Source organism: Rhododendron vialii, chromosome 12a (genome assembly GCF_030253575.1).
Source record: "Rhododendron vialii isolate Sample 1 chromosome 12a, ASM3025357v1".
Classification (NCBI taxonomy): Eukaryota; Viridiplantae; Streptophyta; class Magnoliopsida; order Ericales; family Ericaceae; genus Rhododendron; species Rhododendron vialii.
This window is the reverse complement of record NC_080568.1, coordinates 7,552,576-7,569,598: the sequence shown is the minus strand read 5'-3', so window position 1 is coordinate 7,569,598 and position 17,023 is coordinate 7,552,576. Positions and strand designations below refer to the sequence as shown.

Genomic DNA, 17,023 nt, shown 5'->3' with positions numbered 1-17,023 from the left:
CTTGTTTGGTTGCGGCTGCACATTTGGTGCTTTTTTGCTTGATGTAGACTTTGTATTCTGTTTTTATGTTATTTTTCTTGTATTTTCGGACTAATAGTGTCCTCTGTACTTGTTTTTTTCTATTATGAATCCAACACGTTTCTCTTCCCTTAAAAACTTGTTTGGCTCTATTCTAATGAATGCGTGTATTGACAAGTTCTTGAGAGCAATAATTGAAATGGGAAATTAGCAATAAGTTAGTACTACTCATCCTCTTCAACATCTTAACCTATCCATCATCTCACTAAGCTTTTACTGTGGGAAGTCAGTGGACTCCTTGCCGTGTTTAATTTTATATGTGGTGTGTTTTGTTTGGACTTTTAGAGGTTGGGTTTGAGTGGGTTTCCCTATGGTTGTCCTATGTGTAATTACTTCCATCCGATCTTTCCTTGAATTCTTTATGGGGGTAATTAAAGGTGGAAAATATCTCGGGATTAGCACCAAAACCAACATCACCTCAGTATTAGATCTGATTCCTCATGTGACGTAAAATGACATCTACAATTGTTTTTCTCTAACATGTATATTGGAAGACTAGTTATATTTATCATCCATGCAGGAGTTTTGATTGAATATTAGTAAAGACATCGTTGAAAAACATTTGACGAAAGATGGATAAACAATTAGAGTTGAACTTTCCATTGCTATTGTGACGATTATGATTTGTCCAGATTGATACTGATCAACCAAATTGATTTTTTTTCAAGAACGAGAAACACATTGAGTCCTAACATAAACATTGGCTAAGATAAACAATCAATTTTGTTGGGTTTTGGCTCTTCTTCTCACCTTCCACCATCCATCCACCTCCGTTATTGTGAGCTCCCAACTACCACATAGTTGTTTCTATCTATGAAGAAAGCGAGTAGACTCCATTGAGGCTTAAAAATAGCCATGTAATCTTAGCACTTGAGAGTTGGGAAAATCAGAGTGTGGTGAGACTGTGAGGGTGAGAGAGAACCAGAGGAAGTCGAGCTTAGAGGGGTGCACCTCCGGAGTGTTCTTGTAGTATTTTTGCGTTAGATTTAATAATAGTTATTTTTCTCTCAATTCGTGTGTGAGTGTGCTTAGTTTTGATCCTCGGCGCACAACACATTAATCGGCTATTAAAGAGATTAGTAAGTTTAGGTTTATAAAGAAGATGAGATTGGATTAGGGTTATAAAGTTTTGGTCACATATTATGTTGGCAGTAGCAGTAGCAGTTCCTGTTTTTGTTTTGTCTTAGCTATTGGAAAGTCCAGGGTTTTAGTTTCAGCAGTTCATTTAGGTCGTGTTACTCATGAAAAGACATTTGATTTTGTTTGTTTTTCGCAATCGGGCTGCGATGAAGCGTCGGAAACAGTCTTTCAAACGGACCATTTTTGAGCTGTCCTTAGCAGCTACTGGGTATCATTTGTAACAAGAAACGAACAAGAGTATCTTTCAATACAAAGGCTTCGTCAGGATTTGGCTTCCAGATCAGTCGAGGTGCGTTTAAACTAACCCGGACACATAGAGTTAACAAAATCTTTCAACATAAAGGCCAAGGGATGTAAGGTGTCGATTCAGACCTTCTCTTCAACAAGCCAAACCCTGTTACAAATATATTTATGGACATTTAAACCGATTTCATTTATTTATCCTGGTGATGAATTGATGAAATTTTCCTTTGCTGATAAAAACGTATTTACAGACATTAACTACGCCTCTTTCAAGATTGCCGACAAACAGTTGACATCTTCCGACAAATTGAATCCTTTCGATCTCCTAAGTGACACGTACCATTCTAGCTACATATAGGCTCTTCACAAATGATTCGTTAGCTGCACACAATATGAACGAATAGAAACGGACTTTGTTCATAAAGAAGTGATCAAATTGCGCACATATGAAAAACGAATATCAAGAACCGGTACTCTGAACCGAAGCGATGCAAAAACAGATCCACGAGACTATTACCCCCATTAAGATCTCAATCGCAAAGTGAAAAGTTAAATTTGCTCGATCGCGCAATAGTCGAAAGGAAATCTATTAGATGCTGCACTATTATTACCACCAGGGAAGGTTTTGTGTTTAAATTAATGCCCATCACTCTGTGTGTTTTACTACTTTCCAGTACTAAATTGTTAAATTGGACAGTGAAAGCAAGATTCCAAGTAAATGCTGGAAAGAACCTGGAGATTATGGACGATCTCAAACTCCTTTTACCAGTTTTTCCATATCTAGTGGCTCATTGCATCAGCAGGATCAAGTTTCGGCTAAGAAGGACTGACCTTGAAACTCATCAGCATTTGTTCCTCTACTGTCACTTCTCCTGGAATGTTTGGTCGATTATCCTAGACTGGTGGAACATCAAATGGGTTTACTAATAGTTTTTTTAACTTGGAGAAATTTGTTTGGGAAGTTTGCTTCTATGCTACGCTGTGGTCCCTTTGGTTGGTAAGAAACGACACTATATTCAACAACTCCTCGAAACAAGCTTGGGAGGTGGGGGATTTAGTCAAAACTAGAGTTGCGATGTGGATAAAGGCGAAGTTCGACATCAAGGTCTACTCTATTGAGGAGTTCAAGATCTTCTTAGACGGTGTCCGAAAATTGAGAGTGTAATCTAGTTTTTAGGAGAGCATCCAACTGTCGGTTGGATGTGGTCAATCTCTTTCTTTGGCTGTCTCTTTCTTCTCGATGTATCCCTTTCGAGTTTTAATAAATGTTTCTTTCGCTGAGCAAAAAAAAATTGCATCAGCAGGATCATTGTTAAGGTTTTTCTCTAGCATTTGGTTATATAATTGTCGAAGTCGCAGTCCCTCGGTTTTTATGTGTGACATAATTGCGTTAGGAATTTAACTGTGACATACACGCGATAGCCTCATGAATAATCAGGCAAGCGCAAAAGGACAACACCACAAAAATTGTTCGGCATGAAGATCCCTATAGCTTGAACGAGAAAGAAGTTACGATGAGGTAATGAGAGTTGGCGACTGCTAGGGTTTTATAATCGATCACCATTCAATAATAACAGTATCCATGTAATTCTCAATCGATGTATGGGCAGAGGAGGATTGGAACAGAATTAACGTTTGACAATATAGGAATTAAGTGTCTGCCTCTCACAAGAATTTTCCATTGAAATACTAGGTCTCCTATACCTCTAAGAATCGAGAAACTCAATTAACGTTATACAGTGGAACCATGTCTTGCCCAGATCAAAGGCGGAAGAAGGCATTAGATAGGGCGGATCTAGAGACGCGATTTAATTTTTCTATTTATTTCTTACTTAATTCCTTCATTTAAAATCCAGGGCATCAATAATTCAATCACCATGATTACCAAAGAGTAATGCTACATGTACCGACCAAACCTGTAGGGGAATCGTACCGACGGCTGCGCTGAGCCGTCTTCGGCCACCAGATGGCCGATCCGAGCCGTCCAAATATTCTAAAAAAAAAAACGAAGGGGCTTTTGTGGGAATCAATGGCATCCGATGTGTGTAGGGTGCTTGATCTAAACACCCTATCATACACGAAAAATGGGGTGTTTAGATCAAACACCCTACACACATCGGATGTCGTTGATTCCAGCGTAGGTCCCCTCGGTTTTTTTTTTAGAATTTTTGGATGGCTCGAATCGGCCGTCCAGTGCCGGAGACGGCCCGGCACGGCCGTCGGTACGATTCCCTATGGGTTTGGTCGGTACCTGTAGCTTTTTCAATTACGAAAATACCATTCATAGTCACGAGTCCAGTAGAGAAATGATGCTTGTGAAGTAGTTTCAAGCCTGTATATGCGCGGGCCATATCATGAATGAATCGGAGACGTCAAACGTTAGCATTTTCTATGTGCGTAGCATATTGTTGGACTTTTGTGGCTTAAGAGCTAGTTGTAATACAACAAACTATAGTGGGAACTAAGTGGATTGGGAGATGCTGCCAAGCAAGATGCTATCAAGCATTCTGTCGAGCGCATTCGAACCATCTAAAAGTGTTTTCAGCAGTTCATATTGAAACGAACTCTAAAGGATTTAAATTTTAATTTGAACTATTAATTATTGAAATGAACGATTCGGATGTACTCGACAAGCGCTTGGCAAAGGATCTCGGATCCTAGCTAGGTGCGCATGCAATCAAAAAGCAATATGCTTCCCCACTGCCGTTATTCATTTACTGTTATTTTTATGTGCACCACACAGAAGTTTTGGATCAGAGTTTTTTTTTTTTTTTTAACAGCAATTTTTTTTATACTACATTAATCTTTGAAGGAACATGCAAAGATGAAAAGGATTGAAGGCACTATAACATTACGTCAAGAATAAAAGATTCCAACAAAGTTGACATTTACACACCCCGACAAACACATGTCATCTAGACCCCGAGAAAAGATGGCAATTGGCGAACCCAAAAAACAAGAGAAAGTCGAAAGCAAACCCTTAAAAACACCTACCCAAAAACGCAGAAGAGATACCGCCTAAACAACCCTGAGAATAATGTGCTATTTACATATAGGAACCAGGCAAGATTAGTATTGCATTTGAAGCAAAGCAGCATATATGCAGAGTGCTGTTACTGGTACAGCAGTGTACACACAGACAGTGCGTACAATGCATTTTGGGCACGTCTCAGGTCCAACAAAAATAATCAGAGCCACTCATTTTGTTCAATATATTTTGCTTAAGGTGCCCATAAAAAATCAGCTTCATCCGACAATGATAAGAGCATTTACGAAATGTCTAAAATCGCTTCAGAATTTAGCCTACATTCTAAAGTGATTTTGGATGTTTCATAAACACTCTTAGCGATGTCGGATGGAGTCGATTTTTTACAAGGACTTTAAGAACAATATATTGAACAAAATGAGCGACTCCGATTATCTTTATTGAATTCAAGACAAGCCCAAAAGCGCAATGTACAAACTATTTGTGCGCATACTACTGTACCAATAGCTTTTTCGATATATGCATGCCCATTGGACTTGTGAAAAGATACATAACTAAACTTATAGTACTATTCCCACTGTTTTTGGCTTTCCAGCCGCAATTTAAAAAGCAATCTGCCGTTCATTTTGACAGCCAATTGGTCACATGTTAAATCAAATTAACGGACCATGTTTTGAGGGTGGGAAAATTTCAAAATACCCCCAGTTTTTACTCAAAATTTCAATTAGACTCCCAACATTTTAAAAAAATCAATTTTACTCCCGACACTATCCTCCGTTAATCAAACGTCCCCTTTAGTCCGAATGACTTAACGGATTTTGTTAAAGGCTCCGTTAAATAGCATCTCGATCGACTTTCGATGACCCAAGGCGCTGAATGTGTTCAGAACGTGATTTAGTTCAATAAAAAACTGCTCAAATCAAGCTCTTTCCGATCATTTTTTTTGCTGATTTCTCGCGGGTACCCTTAAAATCATGTTCTGAACACATTGAGTGGCTCGGATCATCAAAATTCCATCGGGAAAGGGGAGGTGCGGACCGATCCGGATTTTGTTCAAGTTAGGACGTCCGGATTTTGCTTCGGTCCGCACCTCCCATTTTCCGATCGAATTTCGATAATCCGAGCCGTTCAATGTGTTCAAAATGTGATTTTAAGGGTACCCACGAGAAATCAGCAAAAAAAATGATCGGAAAGAGCTTGATTTAAGCAGTTTTTTTATTGAACTCCGGACAATTTTTTATTTAATAGTTCAATAAAAAATTGCTCAAATCAATCCCTTCCCGATCAGGTTTTTTGTTGATTTCTTGTGGGTACCCTTAAAATCACGTTCTAATCACATTGAGCGACTTGTATCATTAAAGTTAGATTGGGAAAGAGGAGGTGCGGACTGATCAAGGTTTTGTTTAATTCAGGACGTTCGGATTTTGCTTCGGTCCGCACCTCCCCTTTTCTGATCGAATTTTGATGATCCGAGCTGCTCAATGTGATTAGAATGGCTTGATTTGTGCAGTTTTTCATTGAATTGTTCAATAAAAAATTGTTCATATGAAGTCCTTCCTGGTCATTTTTTTGTTGATTTCTCGGTATCCTTAAAATCACGTTCTGATCACATTAAGCGGCTCAGATCATCGAAATTCGATCGAGACGCTATTTAACGGAGACTTTAGCGAAATTCGTTAGTCATTCGTACGAAAAGGGACGTTTTGATTAACGGAGGATAATGTTGAGAGTAAAATTACTTTTTTTAAAAGGTTGGGAGTCTAATTGAAATTTAGAGTAAATGTTGGAGTATTTTGAAATTTTCCCTTTGAGGGTGCAAAACCTTCATTTTCTGTTTGGTCGATGGTCAGGTATATCTAGGCCAGTTTACGCGTACCTCTACTAATCATTTTTCGATCCAGTTAAAGGCAGGTCATTCATGCCGAGACTAGAGATTTCACAAGAAATCGCTTTTTTGCGGCATGACCCAAGAAATGTGGAGAACAAACCCACCAACCAAACGGACCAACTCTAGGGCTGAAGCTCCAAATCTTTTTGAGAATTGTCAAATTGTGGCCCAAGTAGTGCTAGGTTGCTAAGGACATCGAATATGATACCGAAGTAAAAATATCTCCACCGTAATTAATCAACCACTATATATATAGACTCCAAGCAAACTCTTGTTTTCAAAGCCAAGATCATATATCTTAGTTCCTCATTGTTAGAGTGAGAAAGAAGAATGGGAGCTGAACTCTCTGCCTTCCAAAATGCCAATAGAGCACAGGCAGTGAAAAACAGCCAGGTTCTTGAATTTCATTCCTCTACCAAATGGAAGGCTCATTTTGAATCCTCCAAAGAAACTTCCAAACTGGTGACTCTCTTCTACTTTTTTTTCCCAAATTGTGCTTATTTACATTATGATGCATGAAAGTATGAAACAGACTTCACATGCCACAATATGGCCTATTAAGCATGGGTCCTTCTATTGACAACCAATGTACGGTTTGTCAATAAGCTAAGAATTCGGTAACAATTTAATGGTATAATTTATAAAGTGCAATTTATCCTTTCAACTTTTCTTGTATTCCTAGTTCGACTGATCTCTCTCTCTCTCTCTCTCTCTCTCTCTCTCTCTCTCTCTCTGGGGTGAAGATGGTTATTGACTTCTCGGCTTCATGGTGTGCACCATGCCGTTTCATGGAACCAACCATCAACGAGTATGCTTCAAAATATACAGACGTCGAGTTCATCAAGATTGATGTAGATGAGCTGATGGTATTGCTCTTCAATTCCTTGACTCAGAAAATCCTTGATAATTAATATTGATGTAATTAACTTTTCTTATTTTTCGTTTGAGTAGTGCTATTAAACAAACAATCGACTTGAAAAACGTTTCGGTTTCAAGAAGATTGTAGTATCTTCTTTTTTTCCTTCGACTTGAGCAATGTTGAAGGGAACGAATGAATTCATGATTTGAAACAGGATGTGGCTCAAGAATTCGGAGTGCAGGTGATGCCAACGTTCATACTCGTCAAGAAAGGGAAAGTGGTGGATAAGATTACTGGGGCGAGAAAGGAAGAGCTGCAGAATAAGATCGAGAAACACCGGGGTTACTATTATTACGCTTAAGTAGTACTGTGATCGATTTCCCGTTATTATGTTCCTAAATAAGCTTCCGCATCTATATATCAAGTTGCGTTGTGATAGTACTCAATGATGTTGAGTAGTTCTACTATGTATGGATTAACCAATAATGAGATAATAATGTATCTGCTTTGATACAGTTACCTGTTTCATATGGCTCTCTCTCTCTCTCTCTCTCTCTCTCTCTCTCTCTCTCTCTCTCAAAAACTGATACGAACCTGAGCCAACTCTTCGACTCAATAGGTCTAAAATAGAAAGAATAAGGTAATGCTTCCAGCCGTATTGTTACCAAAAATTCGAAAACTACTGACATTGCCTACACAATATTGCCCAGTAAAAGAGGAACATCACCAAACAAAAGCAGCACAACATTACGCCATTTCCACGGCGAAAAAGACAAGATCAACCCTCATCTTCAAAATCCGAAAAACACCAGTACATTACGTATACATTTTACGCGAAGGTCTGTTACTCCCTGGCAGCTAAATCTGATCACACTTGCTGCCGGAACCCTTCAAACTATCCTTCCTACTACGAACATATCTTCCACCTAAATCGAAGAGTATGTTACTCTATACACATGATCCATGCCACTTCCTCTTAAATTATCGATTTCATGATGATGTTCCGACCCTCAGTTCGAAAACTGGACTACTTAGCAGATTCTTCCGAGCACCCTCTTCAGATCGAATTTCTGTTCTTTGGTCAAGCTTGAGGGGAACTTGACATCGAACTTGATCCTCAAGTTTCCTTTCCTCCCAGGTTCTTTCGAGACGGGCATTCCTTCGTTCGGGATCACCACTTCATGGCTCGGCCTGGTAATACCTTTCAACGGGATAGTTATGTTCCTACCGTCCAGTGCAATCAGGTCAAGAGTCTTCCCCGTAAGAGCTTCGAGCAGCGATATTTTCTGATGAACAATCAGATCGTTTCCGTCCCTCTTGAACAGAGCATGCGGTTTCTCGTCCACTACGAAAATGAGATCTCCAGGGGTCATCCCGGGCTCCTGGTTGCCTTTCTCAGGGAAAGTGATTTTTGTGCCATTTTTCCAGCCAGGTTTGATATCTATTTTCAAGATCTCCTCGATTTGCCTAGGTCTCCTGCAAGAATTACTCATTGGTCAGCTTAATTGTAAAGACCGGGGCAGACTCAAAATCTTCATTAACAGAGTTGAAAACCGAATCGATAGTAGCATGCTCCAAATTTAATCTCAAAAGCAATCGAGCTCCACAAGACAATCAAATTTTAGATTGAAATATCTATCCCTTTCGTTAAATTTCGAAAGAGACAGATGACCTCTAGGCTCTAGCTAGTTGGGGACTAGATCATCCAGTTTGCTGATCATTTTGGGCCCTGCCCCGAACCATTCATGTATTTTACTCGTTGTGACCATCAACCATACCACATACCAAACATACTGTTGATCGATGTCCGATTAAGCATGTTCGATGGTCTCGATGAGCTCTAACAAATGAACCGTTTCAATCATAAAAATGGACCAAGGAAAGGCCAAAAATGGGCAAAACGGAAGCTCCCTCCAATTTTGAAAATGTACGTATTTCAAATTGATTAGGATTTTTTAGTTAAAGAAATTAACCAATCAAGAACAACTAGCAGACTTCTTTGAATTGAGGGATTTGATAAGAGAAGAACAGGGGATTGAGGGATTTGGAAAAGAACATAAAGGATTAGGATTTCTTGTCAAATAGTTCGCTTGGATTGAGTAATTTGGTGACAAACGGAAAGAAAAGCACAATTTTTTTTATTCACTCCTTCCCCTTTCTCACCAGAACTCATCGAAACGGTGAAATTTTGTGAGAAATAACTTTTCTTTTCTTATCGCATCATTTCTCATAATCCAAAGGAGCTGGTTTCACAAAGGAACATTAAACATGAAATCGTAAACATGCATATACACAGAGAGATACATAATAGGTCTTCAAAAAAAAAAACACGTAAAAAGATAGTAATAAAATTGCATACCCAGAATCATCAGGAACAATCCTTGAAATCACCATTGTCCTCTTCGACCCCTTATAAAGCTCCTCCAAACTACACCCCAACTGATTCTCCACAGCAGCCGCCTTCCCACCACCACTATCCCCGTACCCGTTCGGGCTTTTCCGCGGTGTGTTTGTTGGTTTGGGCGACTGTGTGTTCGTCGCTCTTGGCGACTGTACATTTGTTGGTTTGGCCAGTTTCTCAACGTAAGGGTTAGTTGGTTTGGGTGACTGTACGTTTGTTGGTTTGACCAGTTTCTCAACGTAAGGGTTAGTTGGTTTGGGCGATTGTACGTTTGTTGGTTTGGCCAGTTTCTCAACGTAACCGCCACCAAAACCCCGAGTCTTACCCTCGAACCCAGACCCACCAAACAAGTCATCAAATATACTGTCCTCCTCAACCCTTCTGCTGAACTTGAACGACCCCTTGGCGTTGAACGACCCTTTGGCGCTGAAGCCCTTAGCCGGCCGCGGCGTGGCGGGAGGGAACTGGCCGGTGCTGAGGGCTTCTTCGCCGTAGAGGTCGTAGACCTGGCGCTTGATGGGGTCGCTGAGCACGTCGTAGGCCAGGGAGATCTGCTTGAACTTGGACTCGGCTTCCGAGTCCGAGTTCTTGTCTGGGTGCCACTTCATTGCGAGCTTCTTGTAGGCTTTCCTCAGGTCGTCGTCTGTCGTGTTTCGAGTCACCCTCAGGATGTTGTAGTAATCAACTCCCATTTTTTCTCTCTCCTTCTCTCTCTCTATCTCTCTCTCTCTGAGAACACTTCACTTTCTCTCTCTAAGAGCCCTCTTTGTTATCTATTAGCTGGCGGGGGCGGGAGTGGTGTATATATACAATCACACATGTATGTATGTGTGCAATGACGGGTATATTTTTTTGTTTGTTTTTGTTTTTATTGAATAGTTGATTGGGTATGTATTGGATGTGGGGTTATATCAGGGTCAGCGCGGTGGTTTCCAGGATCCTCCCGCAGCACGAGTAATTATTAAGTGCTCTCGAGGCAGTCTCCCATCTTGGTGCCCCAACAACCCTAAAAAGTCACATGTATATATAGACTTCACAGAAATGTGTGGTGTTGAAGTACTATGTGACGGTGTCTCAACATCTTTTAAAGACCATAGTATTTGTATGAGTCTACATGATGATAATTGGCCACAACCTATCTCAATTGTGCGGATTTCTATCAAATTTTCAAGTATCGGGGTGGGTTATGAAAAAAAACTAAACTGATCGGAGTCGGATAGGGTAGGATAGGGTTCGATTTTGTATTAGCCCGCCCCCGTTACCCACTCTAAATTGTCTTTGCGTATTATCATTATAGGTAAACACTTACTCTATTACCATCGTATAGGATGGGCGGGTATGGGGCACCCATGAATTACCCGGTCTGCGCTCGGGGAGCACCATAAATTACTCAGTTGGAGCTCGAGGTGGGGTTGGGGCGGGGTAAGACAAAACCCGCCCACACGCCCAATCCCGTTTCACACACATTTTGGGACACACGTGGCGTACCCACGAGCACCTAGCAAGTAGTCACATGAAAGCATCCATCGAGGTCGGGCCACATCGCGGCGTGTCGGCCGGCGGCATTGTAAACTTTGCCACGAGGGCGCGCAAGGTAGCTACGACGTGTCTCTTTATGCTAACGTACACGCTCGTGCAAGGGGCGGTGTTAGAGACACTGGCTGCGTAAACGACAAGCAACACTTAACCGTATCACAAAGAGACACGTGTCCACGGTGAGCTGAGTTGGCATCCAATTATTGTACTGTCGCGGAGGCTTTTGCCGACAGCGGATTACGGAAACCAGTTTGACGAGAAGACGTGCGGAGTAGTGCTGATCAGTGGCGTTATAGAATTGGGCTATTTTAATCTAGTCCAAATTTGAAAATAATTAAATAATCTAGTCCCGCCGTCCCAGAATTTTAATGCATGATTAATCTTTGTGTTTTAGGTGTTTAATTAATGACTCTTGCTCATTTAACTAATCAAGAATAAAAATTTCAACCACCTTTCTATTTTGTCCTTTCATATCACATGTATGCAAATTTCAGTCGCAAAAATCAAGGAAGAAAACGCACAAGAGTCCAAAGTAATCATGCATTTAAAAATCAATTCGGAGCCCAGAAGTTCAAATCTTACCGTTTGCGTATAGGTGTTCTTCTTTTAAAAGGGTTTTTCTTTCTTTCTTTGTTTTTACCTTATAATGAACTTATTTTTTACATTGATTGAGTTGTTAGATTTAATTAGTTGTTTCGTGAACTCTCATAATTGATGTAGTATTCCGAGTTTGTATTTTGATATTTCATATGTAAATGATTTTTTCTATCGATTGACAAAAAAATATATATATATGCATTTAAAAAATGAGCGTAATTTCCATGAGTAATGATGTCTCATTAAAATATCGAAATTCTGACAAGACAAAAAAAAAATGGACAGAGAAAGAATATAGTATTTGTGAGTGATTTTTTAGGTAGAGAAAAGACAGGGTGACAAATGGCATGTGCTAGTTGAATTGTTGTTAGAAAGTTCGAATAAAATATATGACGTGCTTATGTTACATCAAAAATGTTCTAGAGAGGGCAGGCCCTTTAGGGGACCAGGGCTATGGATAGCTTCTGGTCTCCCCGTGTTAACTCTAACACCCCCACTAACCCCCACTGATGTATATCGCTGTGACAAAAAAAAAAAAAGAATAGAGAGGGTGACAAATGGCATGTGCTAGTTGAATTGTTGTTAGAAAGTTCGAATAAAATATATGACGTGCTTATGTTACATCAAAAATGTTCTAGAGATCGAGCTCTTCCAAATTGGATAACAAAAAAAAAAAAAAAAAAAGCTAGGTCCTCTTTAGAGCGTCTGCAATTCTAGTCTTCATTTTTTTTAAACGATCAAAACATATCAATGTGTTTACTCAGAGTATGTTTCACTAACTAAAATAATACTTATTATTTTTTATTTAAAGGTGATGTATTGTGACTCGTGAGAGACTGACATTTCTTGTAAAACGAAAAAAATAATAAGTATCCAAAAAAAATGAACCTTAGCCAGAGACCATGCATGCACCTCTCTCTTTTACTTAAAGCTCAAGGCTTGTCTGTAGTGCAGAGGTGCGGTTGGAGTGTTCGCAACTGTCGGATGGTGTTTTTAACGGTCAAGATTAAAAAAAACTTTTCTGAGGAAAAGTTAAACTTTTCACCAGAAAAGTTCTTTAAAATTTGGATTGTTGAATGCAAAGATGAACGGCTGTGATACAACTGCATGGGCTCTTTGCAGTCCCTGCAGTTGGACTGCAGAGAAGCCGGGTCCTTACTTAAATTCAAATCACTTTTTTAATATTTATGAAATATCTCCAATTTATGTTTTTTGAATATTGAATCTAAAAAGTTATCAATTGTTCCATAATTTCAATGTATGAAGTATGGTGGGATTGGTAATTTCATTCTTCATTTAGAAGATTTGAAGGATGGTTGGACCTAGCTAGTCTTACCATTCTTACTAATTATTGAATAAATATTGCGTACGAATAATTCTAAGAGTATCAAATGATAAGAATCGACCGATTAGTTGAATGAGAACTTTCTGTAATACGTGTGATGCGTCTAAGATGGTTCTTATCTCTTTTGAATCGGTCGAAATCCATATCTTGACTCCTCTTTAGCATTCGTGCTCTCAAATAGCATAAAATTCTTTTCAACATCAAACGTATACAAACATGTAAGGACAACCGTGTGCAGATACGTGCATGCAATCCATATCTGAAATCACATCAAGCAAGTCAACTAATCATTTTGTAACTAATACCCATTTAAAAATCTCAAACTCTCTTTGCCTTAGAAAGTATATTTTTTTGCAATATATTGAATTGAAAGTATAGAAAGTTTCCTATCTAATTAGATAAAATTAGAAGTTTACAACGATTATAATCTTAATCAACTAATTAAGATTTTCTCAGTTTTTTTGTTCAAAATTTTTTAAACTAATAATACTTAACGAGATGAATAAGAAAAAAAATTGATGATATATACTAAGTTATTAAAAAACCAATAAGATTGTGGAACAATCTTTTTTGAACTACTATTTTGGTATTTTAGTGAATTTTTTGAAGCTTTTTCATGAGGGACTGTCGAAAGAATCTACGTTGTCGTCTAGCGCCGTAATCTCCGTAATCTGTTAACTTTGACTGGGCCAATATCTAAAACTCCAAATGTCATATGAATTAAATGGTAAGATTAAAAGTATGAATAAAATTGTGAACGGGAAAAAACTTAGGAATTAATTCGAGGATGTTTGGATTGATGATATTAAGGCCTCATTCGGCTAAATAAGTAATTTAGCATTTTTAAATTCAAAAAAATTAGATTTCGATCTAATTTTTTACTTTTTAAATTCCTCTCATCATGATAAATCAATAATCCTCAAAAAATCAACGAAAAACTAACAAATACAAAAAAAAAAATTGAATAAGAACAAAAAAAATAAGCCATTTGACTTATTTAGCCGAATGAGCCCTAACTTTGGAATGAAATGATCATCTCAATGGAATATTTGATCCTAAGTTGGTTCATGAATACAACAAGAATTTTTAAATGAAATCACTATTTACCTAAATGGAGGATGGTTATTCCAATAGAAAAACTAATGAATTATCATTGGGGCTAGTTCCCCCACACAAATTTTGAGACAACTTTTTTTGTGGAACCAATTTTGGAGTCCCAAGCATTGGAGCCGTTAAATTTGTTTAAAATGTATGTTTGAGGATTCCCTTAAAAAATCAACTCATTCAGATATCAGTAAGTGCTTAATCGGTTCATTTAGTTGGTTCATGTCAAATTTTACATGATAAGATTGAATGAACTGATCAAGCCCTTACCGATATCGGAATGAGTTGATTTTTTATGGAAACTCTAAGAAACTTATTTTAAACAAATTGAATGGTTCAGATCAATTTCATTAAACTTCGATTAGTGTAATGTCAAAATTTGTGTGAGGAAAACCGGCCCCATTATCACTATATTCCTTTCTAACTATCGCATCAGTATTACTACTTCCAAATCAAAATTCAGTATTGGCACATGAAAATCTACCATCATATTCTATAATTAAAAAAAAAATGTGAAAACGATTGAGAATGTCTGTTCCTAATTATTCCAATTTCATTTCGTTCTAATTCTATTTCCAGCCTCAATCTTATTCATGTGTCCACTCCATTCCACTGAAGTGGTCTATCATTTTGAAGGGGGCTTTGTGAGTACTTAAATATATAGGAATGTGTTGTCCAAAAACGTATAATCATTATCTTTATTTTTTAAGGGGTCTTCATGTATGAAAAATAAAAAGAAAAAGAAATCTTAATTTGCAATAGTCAAAATAAGTAGGATTGGAAAGGTTCCATTCTTCTATCATTTTTAAGATTTCACAAATGGTTTTGAAGATTTCAATGATGGGTGGAGGTTCCCCATTTGCTATCTATTACTTAGAGCATCCGCAATGAGAATAATCAAAATCAATAACCAAAATGTGCCACGTCAGCATTTGATTATCCATTTAGTTCATAATTAAACCTAACAAACTTGATCTCCACATTGATTATTTTTGTATCCCTATAAACCCCCCCCCCCCCCCAATACGCAATGCATCTATGTCCAATTGCAAACGAGTTCCAATCGCGCACCCGACCACACCAAATTATTCGTCTCGATAAGACGATTCTAATGTAAGGTGTTTTTTAATTTTTTAGTTTTGAATTTGGTTATTGGGTTTGGTTATTGAGTTTTGGTTATTGGTAAAAGTTGTTAAGTTTGGTTATTCAAAGGTCAAAATTTGATGAGTTGCTAAGAGGTTGCTAAGTTTGGTTATTACAATGTGAGCACTTTTTTTAGTAAACATTGCTAATTTTAGTAACCTTTTAGTTTTGATTATTACATTGTGGATTCTCTTATATGTTAAATTAATAGTTTTTGATTATTTTGATTATGTACTTAAAATATTTTGAAATAAGTTGAAGATGCATGTGTTTAGTGCAAATTTTTATAAGGTAACATAAAATTCAGACTATTTGTTAATAAGTTATGGAAATGACTTTTTGTAAAACTGTAATTTTACAATTGCAAAAAAGCAACAAAAAAAAAAAAACATATTGGAGTTTAAAATAATCTCACCTTTTTTTTTAATCAAATAAGCTTATTCATAATTGATTCTAAACACTATTCATTAATTTTGTAAACAAATAAGCTAAATAATTAACATTTTAAGTACAAGCAAATTAACGAGGTCATAATTTTGCAACGTGAGTTTATTTTTAATTTTTTTATGAGAGCTTTGACAGCATCATATGAAATAAATTAAACCATTTAATTTGTTTTTAAAATTCTCACCAAAACATATGGCATAATCATGGCAAGTCAAAGATCGATGTCCCATTACATTACACTTGTTTGGGTTTCATTTGGGTTGCTAGCGTTGGGGGGTTCGCAAATTGGGGTTGCTCCACGCTGGTGGCTTTGTTACGGCTTGGTTTGGTTGGGGGGCCGTTTGTGGTGGTGGCCAGGATTGTGACGTCAACGTCGACGGCTTTGACGGTGGCTCGTCTGCGGCATTGGTGCCAGCTTGCGGTGGCCTTTATTTAGAAAGAAGGGTGATGTACAGACAGAGTTACAAGGGTTTAACGGCGGCACTGCGTTTGGAGGAACGGTGACAAATAGTTATAGTGGTGGTGATGTAGGCGTGGGAACACTTTTGGGTACTTCTGGCATGGGGAACATAACCATATATGCATGGGGAAGGGCATGGCAGTTTGTTGGCATTTCCAGTACTTGACTTTGTCTAGGGCCAAACGAGAGGATGATTTCTTCCTTCTTGGTTGTGATGCTGAAGTTGTGTGGGTCATTTATGATTGAGAGCATGTGGGTGATTACTTGGGGCTTCAACTATTTTGGGGAGTAGTATTCTTTTCTTTTACGTAGTTTTCTTTTTCGCTGTTTGGAGAACGTAGAAATCGAGAGACGAGGGATATATACTGTAATATAATAAGTCAAGATTTTGTGAGTAGCTAGCAGCATTAATTAAAGGAGTCGTCTATGTTTAATTACCCCTTGAAGCTCTCTCAATATTTTTTTTACTTTTTTCATTGAGTGGAGAGAATTTTGCGGTTAACTCCGGAAAAATTATGGTGTCCCCCCTTTATTTAAGGTGTCCTTCAGTTATACCTTCAAATGATTAGAGTTATGCCTTTGAGTGATTATTATGTTACGTCATTTTAGGGGATATAATAATAAAAATATTATTCCATTTTTGATAAGTGATGCCTTCGAGTGGTTATGTTATGACATTTTCAAAAAGTATTATGGCTTAATATTATAATAATTATAGCTGATAGGGTTTGGGATATTCAGATTCGTTCAATGAGAGGTAATTTTGTTTTGCTTAGTTTTCCTTCCATTGAAGATA

At 38.0% G+C, this 17,023-nt stretch overlaps 1 protein-coding gene across 1 annotated transcript; it reads right to left on the bottom strand.

Moving 5' to 3' along the window:
• Positions 1–7,855: 7,855 nt before the first annotated feature.
• On the bottom strand, positions 7,856–10,378 carry LOC131310395 (uncharacterized). Its single transcript, XM_058337385.1, has 2 exons — positions 9,554–10,378; positions 7,856–8,670 (listed from the first exon to the last, which is right to left on the bottom strand). The coding sequence occupies exons 1-2, from the start codon at positions 10,285–10,287 to the stop codon at positions 8,226–8,228; spliced, it is 1,179 nt and encodes a 392-aa protein (XP_058193368.1). The 5' UTR covers positions 10,288–10,378; the 3' UTR covers positions 7,856–8,225.
• Between the last annotated feature and the right edge of the window lie 6,645 nt (positions 10,379–17,023).